Source organism: Sarcophilus harrisii, chromosome 4 (assembly GCF_902635505.1).
Source record: "Sarcophilus harrisii chromosome 4, mSarHar1.11, whole genome shotgun sequence".
Classification (NCBI taxonomy): Eukaryota; Metazoa; Chordata; class Mammalia; order Dasyuromorphia; family Dasyuridae; genus Sarcophilus; species Sarcophilus harrisii.
This window is the reverse complement of record NC_045429.1, coordinates 142,860,789-142,873,761: the sequence shown is the minus strand read 5'-3', so window position 1 is coordinate 142,873,761 and position 12,973 is coordinate 142,860,789. Positions and strand designations below refer to the sequence as shown.

Below are 12,973 nucleotides of genomic sequence, written 5' to 3'. Positions count from 1 at the left end.
TTTCTGGCTATACCATTCCTTGGCCCTTTTTCTATGTCATTCTGATTCTTTAGTACTACAATGACAGGAAAGTAAACAACTAGCTCTACTCTTGAAGTGAGTTCTATGAAGAAGATGGATTAAGTAAGAGGAAGGGTTTTGATACAAAGTAAAATGGTGAAATATCCTTCCCTGACTTTTTTTTTTAACCATTCAAATCTCTTGATGCTCTCCAACAACATCAGCATATTTACATAGTTATCTAATGCTATTTAATTATGTTTTAAATAAAAATGATTTTAAAAGACAAGAATAAAATAGGGTTTATTGGAGCAATATTATTTTACATAGACAGCTTACATACCATGGCAATGTTAAAGTTGATTTTAATTCTTTAAGTACAAAAGATGAGCTACAAGAAGATGCATGCCTTATCTGTCTCAATTTTATTGGCTATGGCTATGAATGACATTTTTATACATGAAAATAAATTGCACAACATCATAGATAACATTTATTTTTCTATAAACTGCCCTTGGGAAAAGATTAATGCTTTGCTAGGTGCTAAAGGTATAGTTGGCAAATGTCTGAAGTTTCTCAGGAAGCTGAGATGATGTCTTACTTGCACAATATGTTGAAAGATTTGGCCTGAAAATCAAACTCATGGTTGCAGGAATAGCACTGACCTCAGAACTAGTGTTTTGCTTATATTGGATTATTATAATTTGATGATTTATCTCTACAAGAATTAAATTATTTCAGTAGAGGGTCAGTTAGACTTGTGTTTTTCAAAAAACTTTGAAGATTTTCAATAGGCATTCATGGACATTTTTGGTTTTGCAATGCATGACAGTCCCAAATGGTATTTCTGCTCAATATGGCAGCTTCTAGGTCATGTCATCCTAGAATTAAATGAATGCCAGAATCACATAAATCTTTCAAAACCCTGCAGACTGAAAAGCATGAGTGGCTGAGTCAGCTGACGGCCATGTCTGAAAATGCTAGCAAATTCTGAAATGTGTATATTTGATGTTGAATGGCTGAGTCCCTGTTATAAAATGATATTTTATAGAGCAAAAGAAAATTTAAAAATTAAATTGTAAGAACTGTTATGTTTTACTAAACCAAGGAACTGCAACTATCTAAAATTGCTTGGCGTCTTTGCCAACATTTTGCCTGAAAATACACTGAAAGTGTTTTCACTTTAATTTAATTTTCTTTGATGGACAAAGAATTCTGTGGAAATGTGGTGAATATGCAAATAGCCTTGCTGTGCTCTTAAGGAGAGCAAGGTGTTAGACATAACAGAGAACTAATGTGGATCATATTAGAAACTCTCAAGAAATGTTAATTTTTGAATCAATGACAAGAAATTAGAGTAAGGAAAATGAGCAAATTCTTTCTATAAACCTCTGTCTTCCACCCACCTCCAATTTAAAATCCTGTTTCACCTTTTCCTCTTCTCATTCTATAGCCTCTTCTGATCCAAATTCAAAACAATTCCCAATAATTATTTTGCCCCACTCTCCAATTTCCCTACCTGCTCAATGATGCTTGAAATTCATTTAATGGGGAACAAAGCCTTTCTTTTGAGAAAGAGAAGAATCAAAGTACAGATCTGCAGGAGAGGTAACATGTTGACAAAGTCATACTAAAGCAGAAATGACTGCTAAGAAATTTATTCCTGAGAACAGGTTTTGATGAGGAGTGAGGGGAAGGCATGGGGAAAGGACAGGAAGAATAAAGAAAGGGGAGGCTAGGGATACCCAACATAATCTTCACTTACTTTTTAGTTGGCCCTGGTTCTCAATATATGTGTACATAACTATGTATCTATATATATGAAAACATATATACATATATGCTTATATATGTGTTGTATGAATATACATAAATATGTATATGCATATATCAATGGATGAGGTGAAATGCTAACACTGCCACACAATGGCCATCTCCCTGAGCTGCTGTATTGCCTGCATGAACGGATTACATATCTCTATTTTCAGGCACAGCTTACTATAATCAGTCTTTGACTTAAATTTTATTTTAATCCCATGAACAACTATAGACACATCAATAGTTATCGAGTACTGTCAGAGGAAGAGATTTTAACTATAGTTAAAAGGAATAAGACTAAAGGTTTTTGGATTTGACGAGGATTTTTTTTTTTTTTAATATTCTCAGTGTTCTTAGCACAAGTCCAAAAAAATGTGAATTTCTAGAGTCAAACACCTAGATAAATTATCAATGGAAATACCATTTTCAGCCACTAAGAAACATGTTTCTCATAAGTACATCCCATTTATGAGGTAGTCCGATTCCTCAGATGTTATGGGCCGGGCTTTTTTGAGTTTCTGTCTTACCCATCGAAGTCGGCAAGCAATCATGAAGAGGAGCAAAGCAGTGATGGCCAAACCTAGTGCCAGGGGTAAGACTGCACCTGCAATAAGGTTCAGAAAAGTAGAGAGGGAGTCAGTGACACATGGGATGACACATGGGACTGCCTACATGGAGATAGGAAAGTCAAGCCTTTTGAACATCTGAAAATGAGCTCTATTTCACTGCTCAAGTTTCCTGACTGTACTTTGTCACAACGATGCTTTCCCAGTTTGCTCTGACCCACTTAGAGAATACTTCTGTGAATAAAATACTGACTGTACTACTATATTTATGGATCAATGCAGAATCACCCTAATTTCCTTAATGTAAGAGAGATTTCTGAATTCTTAGCTATATTTGGGCTTTACAAAAGTTATAGGGGATAAGAGAATGGACTTAGGATTTTTTTCGGTGGTGAAGATAACTCTATCATTGCTAGTGCTGGTCAGTGCCTTCAGGGATTCTACTCTCTGTTGGCAAGTATTCAAGGGATCCTAATGTCAATTCAGTTATTATTTGGATTACAGGATCAAAAGTTTGGAGCTGGAAGAATCACAGAGGCTATCTAATTCAATCACTTCATTTTGTGACTTGTCCAAGATCACACAGGTAGGGCCTGTACCTAGTCCTCTCACATCAAATGGAAGTCTTTCCATCATATTACACATTCTGTACCTAGTAATTCTTTCCCCCATTTTTTAGTTTTCTTTTTTTTTTTTATGTACATTAAATTGTGGGGGGGGGGAGAGAAAAATCAGAACAAAAGGGAAAAATCTTGAAAGAAAAAAAACAGAAGAAAAGGGGGAAAAAAGTGAACATAGCATGTGCTGATTTACATTCAGCTTCCACCTAGTAATTCTTAAAGCTGTTTAGGAAATAGTTTATTCATTTACTGAGTTTTCTGGTTGTGAGAATGAAAAAATGTAGTTGGGATCATAGATTCTTTGCTTTGTCAGTCCAACTTCCCAAATCCATTACTTAACATCAAAAGGCTATACAAGGGCCAGTCTGGGCCTTGCTTCTAGCTCACGATAAACTCTTTTTCCTTTGAATTAACACAGAAATAAATATCTATGCCATTCACTCAGCACTTAGAGTATGGGGGCCTTATTTTGTTATTCTTGTATATCTTGCCACTTTCCTTAAGTACATTAAATGCTCCTCAAGAGCAATGACTGTCTTGTGAATCTTTGTATCTTTCTGTATAGGACAGCTAAGTGGCAAAGGGGAGTCAAATCTAGCCTCAGAAACTTCCCAGTGTGACCCCGGGCAAGTCATTTAACCCTATTTGCCTCAGTTTCCTTACCTGTAAAGTGAGCTGGAAAAGGAAATGGTTAGCCACTCCAGTTATCTTTGCTAAGAAAACCCCAAATGAGGTCACAAAGAGTTAGATGTGACTGAACAACAAGGTTTCATAGACTTCTTATTTTTCTCTATCAACTATTCTTAAACTTACAAACTTACAAATTCCTCCACTAGGTTTAGTTTAGAAATGGTACAGTAAGAGCTATTTTTAACTACCAAGGTCTTGCCAGCTGGTGCAACCAGAGAACCAATGGACTACAGCACATGTCTGAACTGGCTTCATGGTAGGTGGACTAAAAATAGCCATTAAGCATAGAGGCTTGAGCACAGGAAGAGTTCCTATACTTCTTGAGATAATCAAATTTCACTGGAATCATAAATAATAAAAACTCATATTTATAGTATTTTATGGAGTACTTTCCTTAATAAAATAATCCAGTGGGTGTGTAATAATAAAGATGACATGTATATAGAAAGTTGTAAAGCACTTTTATTTTTCAAATAAATTTTAAATTAAATTTTTTTATTAATCTATATCAGATAAATATCAATTGATAAAAGTATTTCTTTTTGCAAAGATAAAAATAAAAATAGATTGCATCAGAAAATGGGAATCTCTATTATTGACAACATGCTCATTTTCAAAAAATTGCATATAATATATTTAACATGATCATTTTAAAGCTAAACTGCTTGTCTTCAATTATTCTCTTTCCTTTCCTTTCTGTGTTTTTTTAAAAATACATCATTAAAAATACTTGTTCTATTCCCATCTACCATCAACTGTCACTGTTGTTGTTTTTTAGGCATGTATGACTCTTTGTGACTCCATTTGGGGTTTTTGTGGCAAAGACACTGGAGTAGTTTGCCATTTTCTTTTCCAGCTCATTTTTATAGGTGAGGAAACTGAAGCAAACAGGGTTATGTGATTTGCACAGAGTCAGACAGCTAATAAGAGTCTAATACTGGATTTCAGTTTAGTAAGATGAGTCTTTCTGATTCTAAGTCCAGTACTCTATTTATTGTACCATCCAGCTGCCCAACTCCCTGATCAATGTCACACATAGATAGAAATACCTTCTTGTGACAAATTTGTATAGCAAAACAAATCTACATATTGGCCATATTCAAAAATATACACATAAGTGTCTATAATATTTTTATATCATTCTGCCTTTTGTGTCCATATCCCTTTGTCAAAAGTAGGTAGAATATTACATCATTGGCCCCTGGAGCCATGTTCATTGCATTGTTCTGGTTTCAAGAGTTACAAAAACATTTACCAACTTGAGTTCATTTGACCTTTTTTTTTCTTTTGAGAGGCAATCGGATTTAAGTGACTTGCCCAGGTTCACAGAGCTAACAGATGTCAATTTTGTTGACATTTTGCAGTTGGGTAAACTGAGGCAGATGGGTTAAGCACAGGGTGATACAGCTAGTACATGTCTGAGACTGGATTTGAAGTGATCTTCCTGACTCCTGGTACAGCTCTCTTTCCACTGTGTCATCTAATTGCCTCAGGATGAATAGGGAATTTGTAATTATGGTTAGAAGTGAGTAGGGAACCTGGAATTATGGTTAGAGGTGAGTAGAGAACCTACCATGAAGTCAAGAAAACCTGCCGTTAAGTCTATGTGACACCTGACAGACCACTTAACCCTTCATTTAATCTCTAGGTAATGATTTAAGACTATAAAGTTTGCATTAGTTAAGGAAGCTTCCTTACTGGAGAGTTTCTTATATCAATGAAATCACAGGGGGAATGTCCTGTCCCCATTATTATGTTGTCAGGCATTGTATTAGGGATTAAAAATAGCAGAGCAAAATAGTTCCTTTTCTCATTCTCTTAATTGGGGGAGACACCAAATATAGGACAGTTCTTTTTCAGGGTAGATCAGGTCAGTGATCCCAAGGACACAGCTCCTAGGAACATGGCAGTCCCAGCTGTCCTTAAGGCCTCTTAGCAGTTAAATTCTCTAGGAGCCTGGAAGTTGTATAGGTGGGGCAACTAGCAAGGTTTGGTGCTTCTCTATCTTACAGGAGGAATTATAATTGATGACCCCAATCCATCATCCAAGTTGAATGGTCAGGTTTATCTGGTTAGAGCAGTGGAGGATTGGGAAGGAGGAAGTAGGAGAGAGGGGTGAAATAGACTGCAGAGTCTGGGTTTCCTTCCTCAAGCAAGGGGATGGGATATCAGTCCAGCCAGGAAGGGGAAAAGGGAAGGTTTAGCAGGAAGGCTGGATGTATGAGGGGGAGAGCTTTCCAAAGTCCTGAAGGGACTTCAGTTTGGGATCGGGGTCCTGACAGGCAGGCAAGCTGGCTGGCTGGCATGGGGAAGGGGGATAGAAGGGAATGATCACAGTGCCTGCCTCCTGAATGGAGGAAGTCTTGGGGTAAGGAGTCAGGAGTTTCAGATTCCCAACTGATAATTCAGGTAACTTAGATACTGAATTCACATGTATCAAAATGAGAAAGTTATGTAGGGAAATCCACATAGTGATAGTAAAACAGAGGTGACTGGAAAAAACCTTTCTGATTTGCCAAAATCAGAACTGAGAGAGACTATACCTTAATATGAAGGAAAGTGAAATCTCACAGAATGTTTGAGTCAGAAACTTCCTCATGTGAATTTTAGTGAAAGTGATTCCAGATTGTATTCTATAGTAGAATGAAAGTTTCTGAAGGATATGAATTACTTTTTTGTTTTGTTGTTGTATCTTTAGTGCTTACTATATATAAACATAATATTGCATATAATAGGTGATTAATAAATGCTTTTAGTGTTGAATTCTCAGGATCTAGGTGGCAAGCTAGAAATACAGTTTATTTACTTTTCAACTTGTACAAATTGAAGACTAAAATGTTCTTACTTCTCCCTACTAAAGCAAACCAAGTTATTTTTTAGTGACCTCTTGTGAAATTAAATTCTACTTGTCAGTCACTTGGCAGCTGAGGAAATATTTTTTGTTCTCAAACTATGCCATCAACTGCAGATGACCTACATTTCTCCTACTCTAAATTAAAGAGGATTTTATTTTGTATTTAGAAAGCAAAATGCTTTTGTTCATTGATTTGTGGGGAAGGGGGTAAAAAAATGCTCATTATGAAAATTTAAAAGATGAGCGTTAGAGCTCATCTCTATTTAGTTTTAGTCAATATGTATATATCATTGATAATCTAATATTCTCAACCCAAGGTGAAAGTAATATTTTCTTAATTAGTCAGTCTACAAGCTTGACACCATATCATTTTCTTCCTCTTCTTTTCCTCATTTGTAAATTACTGATCTCCTCACTTAGAGCATTACGAAATATTAGGGTTATATTATCCAGGGAGAATCACTTGGATGTGAGAGGGGGAGAGCTTTCCAAAGTCCTGAAGGGACTTCAGTTTGGGATCTGGGTCCTGACAGGCAGGCAAGCTGGTTGGCTGAGATGGGGAAGGGGGAGATAGAAGGGAATGATCACAGTACCTGCCTCCTAAGTGGAATGAACTTCTGTAAAAATATGGGGGAAGGTGCCTAAATTTGAGCTTAATAGGGCAACAGAGGCTAACCCCTTTATTTTACAGAAGTAGAAATTGAGGCCCAGAGAAACAAAGGGAATTGCCTAAGATCACATAAAGAAGGAGCAGCAGGTATGCTACTGAGCTCAAGTCCTTCTTTTCCAAATCAGTCTCTTAACAATGAACCAGCCTTCTAGCTCTTGTACTAATATCTAGCGAACAATCATAGTCTTCTATAATTTTATAATTTAGAAGACATTTGTATTACTTCACAGGTAGTGCAAATATTATGATCACTATCTTACAAATGAGAAAATTGAGACTTAGAGGGGTAGAATTCTAGCTTCCTGAAAGGTTAGTGGTCTCCTTAAGTACACAATATAATTCATATTTCTATAACGTTTTCATGCTTGTGTTTTCCTCATAGCTAATATTTCATTTACATAAGGTTTTAAGGTCTGCATAGGGATTTAGATCTATTATCTCATTTCATATTCAGAATAATCCCATGAGGTAGGTAGTGCAAGTACTATTCCAGTTTTACAGATAAGGAAATGGAGGCTCTCAGGGCTGAGGGGACATTTGTTCACAATCATTCAATCAGTAAGTATCTGAAACTAGGTTTGAACCCAGGTTTCCTGACTTTAGGTTCTATAAAGTGTTTTGAAATATGAGTGTGAATTACTGTTTTTTGCTAAAATGCAGATATTATAATATTTCTTACCTGTTTCTGGGATTGGATGTTCTCTTATTCGATTACTCTTTGACTCAGGAATATAATTTCCTTTTTTCTGATTTATATCTTTCCCTGTGGAGCTACTATCTGGGGAAAATTAAAAAAAAAAAAAAGACATATGCATTCAATTGAAGTGATATAAGAAACAGATTGATTACTATCCTTCCCTACCCTTAATTCCCCAACCTCTACCATTTTGGAAAAAGAGGAAAAAAAATTATCAAAGGAAATATGAGGTCAGGTCTCAAACTCACCTAAACAAGTCAGTATTCTTTTGTTTTTTGAATTTATTTTTGACCTTTGAGTTCAATTGATGTTCTGTGATTATTATTGCAAGACAGATGGACTTTGGCAAGTAAGACCTGAGTTCCACTCCTGCCTCCATTTATTAGTTGTGTGGCCTTGAACAAGTCATAAGTTTTTTCAGCCTCATACTTCTCATCTATAAAATGGGGTAGCACCATTTCCCTTCGAAGTTGAGATAATTAAAATGAGTTGATACCTGTAAATCTCTTTGTAGATCTTAAACCTTATAGAAATGTCAGTTATGTCCATGTAACTTATAATCATGAATAGCTAGAATTTTCATAGGACTTTTTACATTTCAAATGATTTCATATATACCTTTTTATTTTAATGATTTAATTAAGATGGCCCAGAAAATTGGTATTTTCTTGACTGAATTTTCCTTTTTAGTTGACTCTGATTTATCAGAGAATATTTTTCCCCTATGATTTTAGTCCCCATTAATTCTAACATGACTTAGTAATTTTGAGAGTGAAGAACAAATCTCCAATTGATAAAAATCAACATTTTGATTTAATAATTTGTTTATCCATTACTCAACAATGCCTTTCAACTACAAAGAAGAGGTATAAAATGCAACAGAAATAAAATTGCGGGATTTCCCTTCATATCTGCAGAGGCCAAAATTATACTGCTTTATTACTTCATCAATATGATGGCCATCTCTCTTTTCACATATAGACTCATCTTCCTGAGTTCAAATCTTGCCTCATATACTTCCTAGCTGAGTGACTCGGGGCAAGTCACTTAATCTGGTTTTCCTCACTTTCTTTAGCTATAAAATGAACAGGAGAAGGAAACGGAAAACTGCACCAGTATCCTTGCCAAGAAAATCCCAAATGGGGTCACAAAGAGTGACATTATTGAAATGATTGAACAACAACATTATATGCACTAAGCCCTGGGAATACAAAGACAAAAAAATTAAGAAAAACCACTATTCTCGCAAAGATTATATTCGATTAGGAAAGATACATGTGTATACGTATATGCAGAATAAGTGTGTACAAGGCAAATACAAAATAAACACAAGGCAATTCAATAAAAATTAGGAAGGGAGGGCCCAGTAATTGGGGGGATGAGGAAAAGCTTCATGGAGAAAGTGATACTTGAACTGTTATCTTAATGGAAAAAAGGCATTCTTTGAAAGAGAGCATTCCCAGGTAAGATACAAGGTCAGTGTGAAGATATAGACACAAGAATCTAATTTATATTTTAATGTATTTAACATCTACTGGTCATCCTGTCATCTGGGGGAGGGGGTGGGGGGGGGTAAGAGGTAAAAAATTGGAACAAGAGGTTTGGCAATTGTTAATGCTGTAAAGTTACCCATGCATATATCCTGTAAATAAAAGGCTATTAAAAAAAAAATAAAGTAACACAATGTAACTGAAAAAAAAAAAAGATATAGACACAAGAGTTGGGGTATTGTATGTGAGAAGTAAAGAGCCAGTTTATTTGACTGGATTGTCAAGTGAAGAAAAGGAAGTAATATAAAATGAGGCTGGAAAAAAGCCAGGTCTTTTTTGTGAAGGACTTTAAAAGCCAAACAGAAGACTAAATGTTTTCTTCTAGAAGTAATGGGTACTTTATTGAGAAGAACAGTGATAAGATCAGATCTGTGCTTAAAACTCACTTGGGCTTGTTTGAGGAGAATGAATTGTAAAGGGGAGAGACTTAAGGCATGAAGACAAATTAAAAGGTTTTTGCAACAGTTTAGAAAAAAAGTAATGAGGGTCCTCAATGAAAGAGGATAGTTGTATGGGTAGAGAGGAGTTGGTTATGAGGAGTTTGGACATAGAAATGACAAGAATTGGCAAATAATTAGAAAAATGAAATAAGGGAGATCAAAGAATCAAAGATAGAGGTTATAAACCAGGAAAACCATAAAAATACTGGTACCTTCAACAGAGGAGAGTGGTTTGGTAGAAGGATACTTTTGTAGAAGAAAATAATGAGTTCAGTTTCAGACATAATGAGTTTAAAATATTTTAGGGATATCCAATTGGGCATAACCAATGGATTGTCAATGATGTGGGACTATGGGTCAGGAGAAAAATTAACATTGGATATTGTGAGAAATGAATATTTTTTTCTTGTATTTAATAACCAATTATTACATTAGGGCCAAGGTTTTTCCCTTTTTCTATTTCCTTGTCCAGAAACTAACCAGTATGGGAAATCTCTCTTAAAATTTTAGCCAGGCCAAGATCTAATCAGATGCAAGAAATTCTAAGTTTGGGGTAATGGGTATATGTATTCCTGCTCATTGTGTTTGCTCAGACAAGTTTTCGGGAAAGCTGACTCTCCCTTTTGTTAAGACAGATAATATGAAAATTGGCATCTGACTAAGATTTGAATGACCCAAATCATATATCCCAATACTCTCATTTTAACACAGCTCACCTCCCATTGTGTTAACCAGTCAGAGTTGATTTGGTACCTTTTAGGACTACCTACTCTTTGAAGGATATATAAAATGTGAATCCATTGCCATGAGGGCTCTTTAGTCTAAGAGAGATGGCCAAATAACTGTCCTTTTATTAATAAACATGCTGGCCTGAGTACAGAAAGGGACAAGAACACTATTAATATTAATGAGCATTACAACAACAACATAGGCAAGTAAATAAATATGTAAGCAAATTTGAGTATAGTATGGTTTTAACAGAATTTTGAGTGTTATGTAAATGTTTTTATAGTTGTGGAGGTGACACAAAGAATTTAGTTGGGCAATGAGATGAATGATGATAGTTCTAATGATCTTATGATGAAGAGAATCATTTACATCCAGAGAAAGGACTGTGGGAACTGAATATGGATCACAACATAACATTCTCACTCTTTTTGTTGTTGTTCACTTGCATTTTGTTTCCTTAATCATTTTCTTTCCCTTTTGATCTGATTTTTCTTGTGCAACAAGAGAATTGTATAAATATGTTTACATATATTCTGTTTAACATATATTTTAACATGAAAAACATATATTGGATTGCTTGCCATCTGGGGGGTTGGGGGGATGGAGGGGAAAATCTGAAACACAAGGGTCAATGTTGAAAAATTATCTGTGCCTATGTTTTGAAAATTAAAAAGCTTAAAAAAATAGAATTGTTCTGAGAATAAAGCATAAATTCAATAACAAAAAAGAAAAAAGAATAAGAATTTAGTTGGGAAAAATATTTTTGTGTTCATCTTTAATACTTGAGGGTATGTATATGTATATGTATCTAGTAATCAACACACATGTATGAGATCCTACAATTGAAGTAGTATTCAATATCAAGGAAGGACTATAATTCAACTAGAATATATCTTTTTAAATGACTGGGTCTCCTCAATTGGAGATCACCTAAGTTGGAAATATAGAGAGTATTTACATGTCCAGTTCCACTGTTGATTAGCAAGAAAGCTTAAACTTATTCTGTTTCTGACCAGTTTCTTTCTTTTTTTTTTTTTTTTTAATTTAATAGTCTTTTATTTACAGGATATATACATGGGTAACTTTACAGCATTAACAATTGCCAAACCTCTTGTTCCAATTTTTCACCTCTTACCCCCCCCACCCCCTCCCCTAGATGGCAGTGACCAGTAGATGTTAAATATATTAAAATATAAATTAGATACACAATAAGTATACATGACCAAAACGTTATTTTGCTGTACAAAAAGAATCAGACTCTGAAATATTGTACAATTAGCTTGTGAAGGAAATAAAAAATGCAGGTGTGCATAAATATAGGGATTGAATTCAATGTAATGGTTTTTAGTCATCTCCCAGAGTTCTTTTTCTGGGCATAGCTAGTTCAGTTTATTACTGCTCCATTAGAAATGATTTGGTTGATCTCGTTGCTGAGGATGGCCTTCTGACCAGTTTCTGTTTTCTTGACTCCTCCTTTGGCAATCTGGTTGCCCACTGCTCCTGCAGGGGCTCACCATGTTACTATGAGACTTGATTTGGATACCTGATCTTAATAGCCCATATAGCTCATAAATCTCCAGATTGAGACATCTACTAGTCTCAATTTTTCCATTAGCAGAGATTATAGATGTATATCACCACGCTTGAAAGGATAACTTTCTTTGAGAATTGTAAATGACTTTGTTGAGAAACTGCCTTGAAATCTTATTGTAAAGTCAATAATGGAATGGAGAATGACAAAGGTTAAAATAGCTCTAATGGCCCCGGGAAAATGTTAGTCTTAATGTCTCTCCAGTGGTAATATTTTATTGGCATTGAAGGTAAAGGCCCACAAATACATTTTTATGAAGTATGATAGTTATTTTGAAAGGTTAAAGTATCTCAGCTGTGGAAACAGTTGAAAAGAGTATGCTTACATTGAATTGTTGTGTTACTATTCTTGAAATACCTGTGGGAAGGTTTGATTAATGATGTTCCTTGAGGACTAAGAAGAAAACAGATTTCCATAGGTTTCTAATTATACCATGGGAAGAAAGGAAAAATAGAGAAAAGGATCCTAACTTGACCCTCTATTAATTCCTTGCTTTTCCTCCCCAACCATGTTTTTCTAACTTTGCAATAATCTAATCTTTAGTCAATCCTGAAGAAAAGTAATAAAAATAGGATTGATGCTCCTAGAAAGCCTTCACTTTGAGAAATCAGCTATGAGTATGTGACTTTGAGTCTTTTTGTTTTGGGGGAATAAGAGTTTATTAAGTCCTAAAATGATAAGGGCTTAACAATGGGAAATAAGAAGTAGGTCAGCATTAGAAATACAGTCTTCACTTATAGGATGTCTG

The 12,973-nt window shown here is 35.1% G+C and overlaps 1 protein-coding gene across 1 annotated transcript in view; it reads right to left on the bottom strand.

Moving 5' to 3' along the window:
- Nucleotides 1-273: 273 nt before the first annotated feature.
- Nucleotides 274-12,973, bottom strand: part of LRP11 (LDL receptor related protein 11) — a 97,027-nt gene continuing 84,327 nt past the window's right edge. Inside the window, exons 7-8 of the mRNA XM_023503266.2 lie at nucleotides 7,898-7,996; nucleotides 274-2,422 (exon numbers count right to left, since the gene is read on the bottom strand). Coding sequence (XP_023359034.2) covers nucleotides 2,268-2,422; nucleotides 7,898-7,996 — 254 coding nt within the window. The 3' untranslated portion in view covers nucleotides 274-2,267. The remainder of the gene's footprint in view (nucleotides 2,423-7,897; nucleotides 7,997-12,973) is intronic.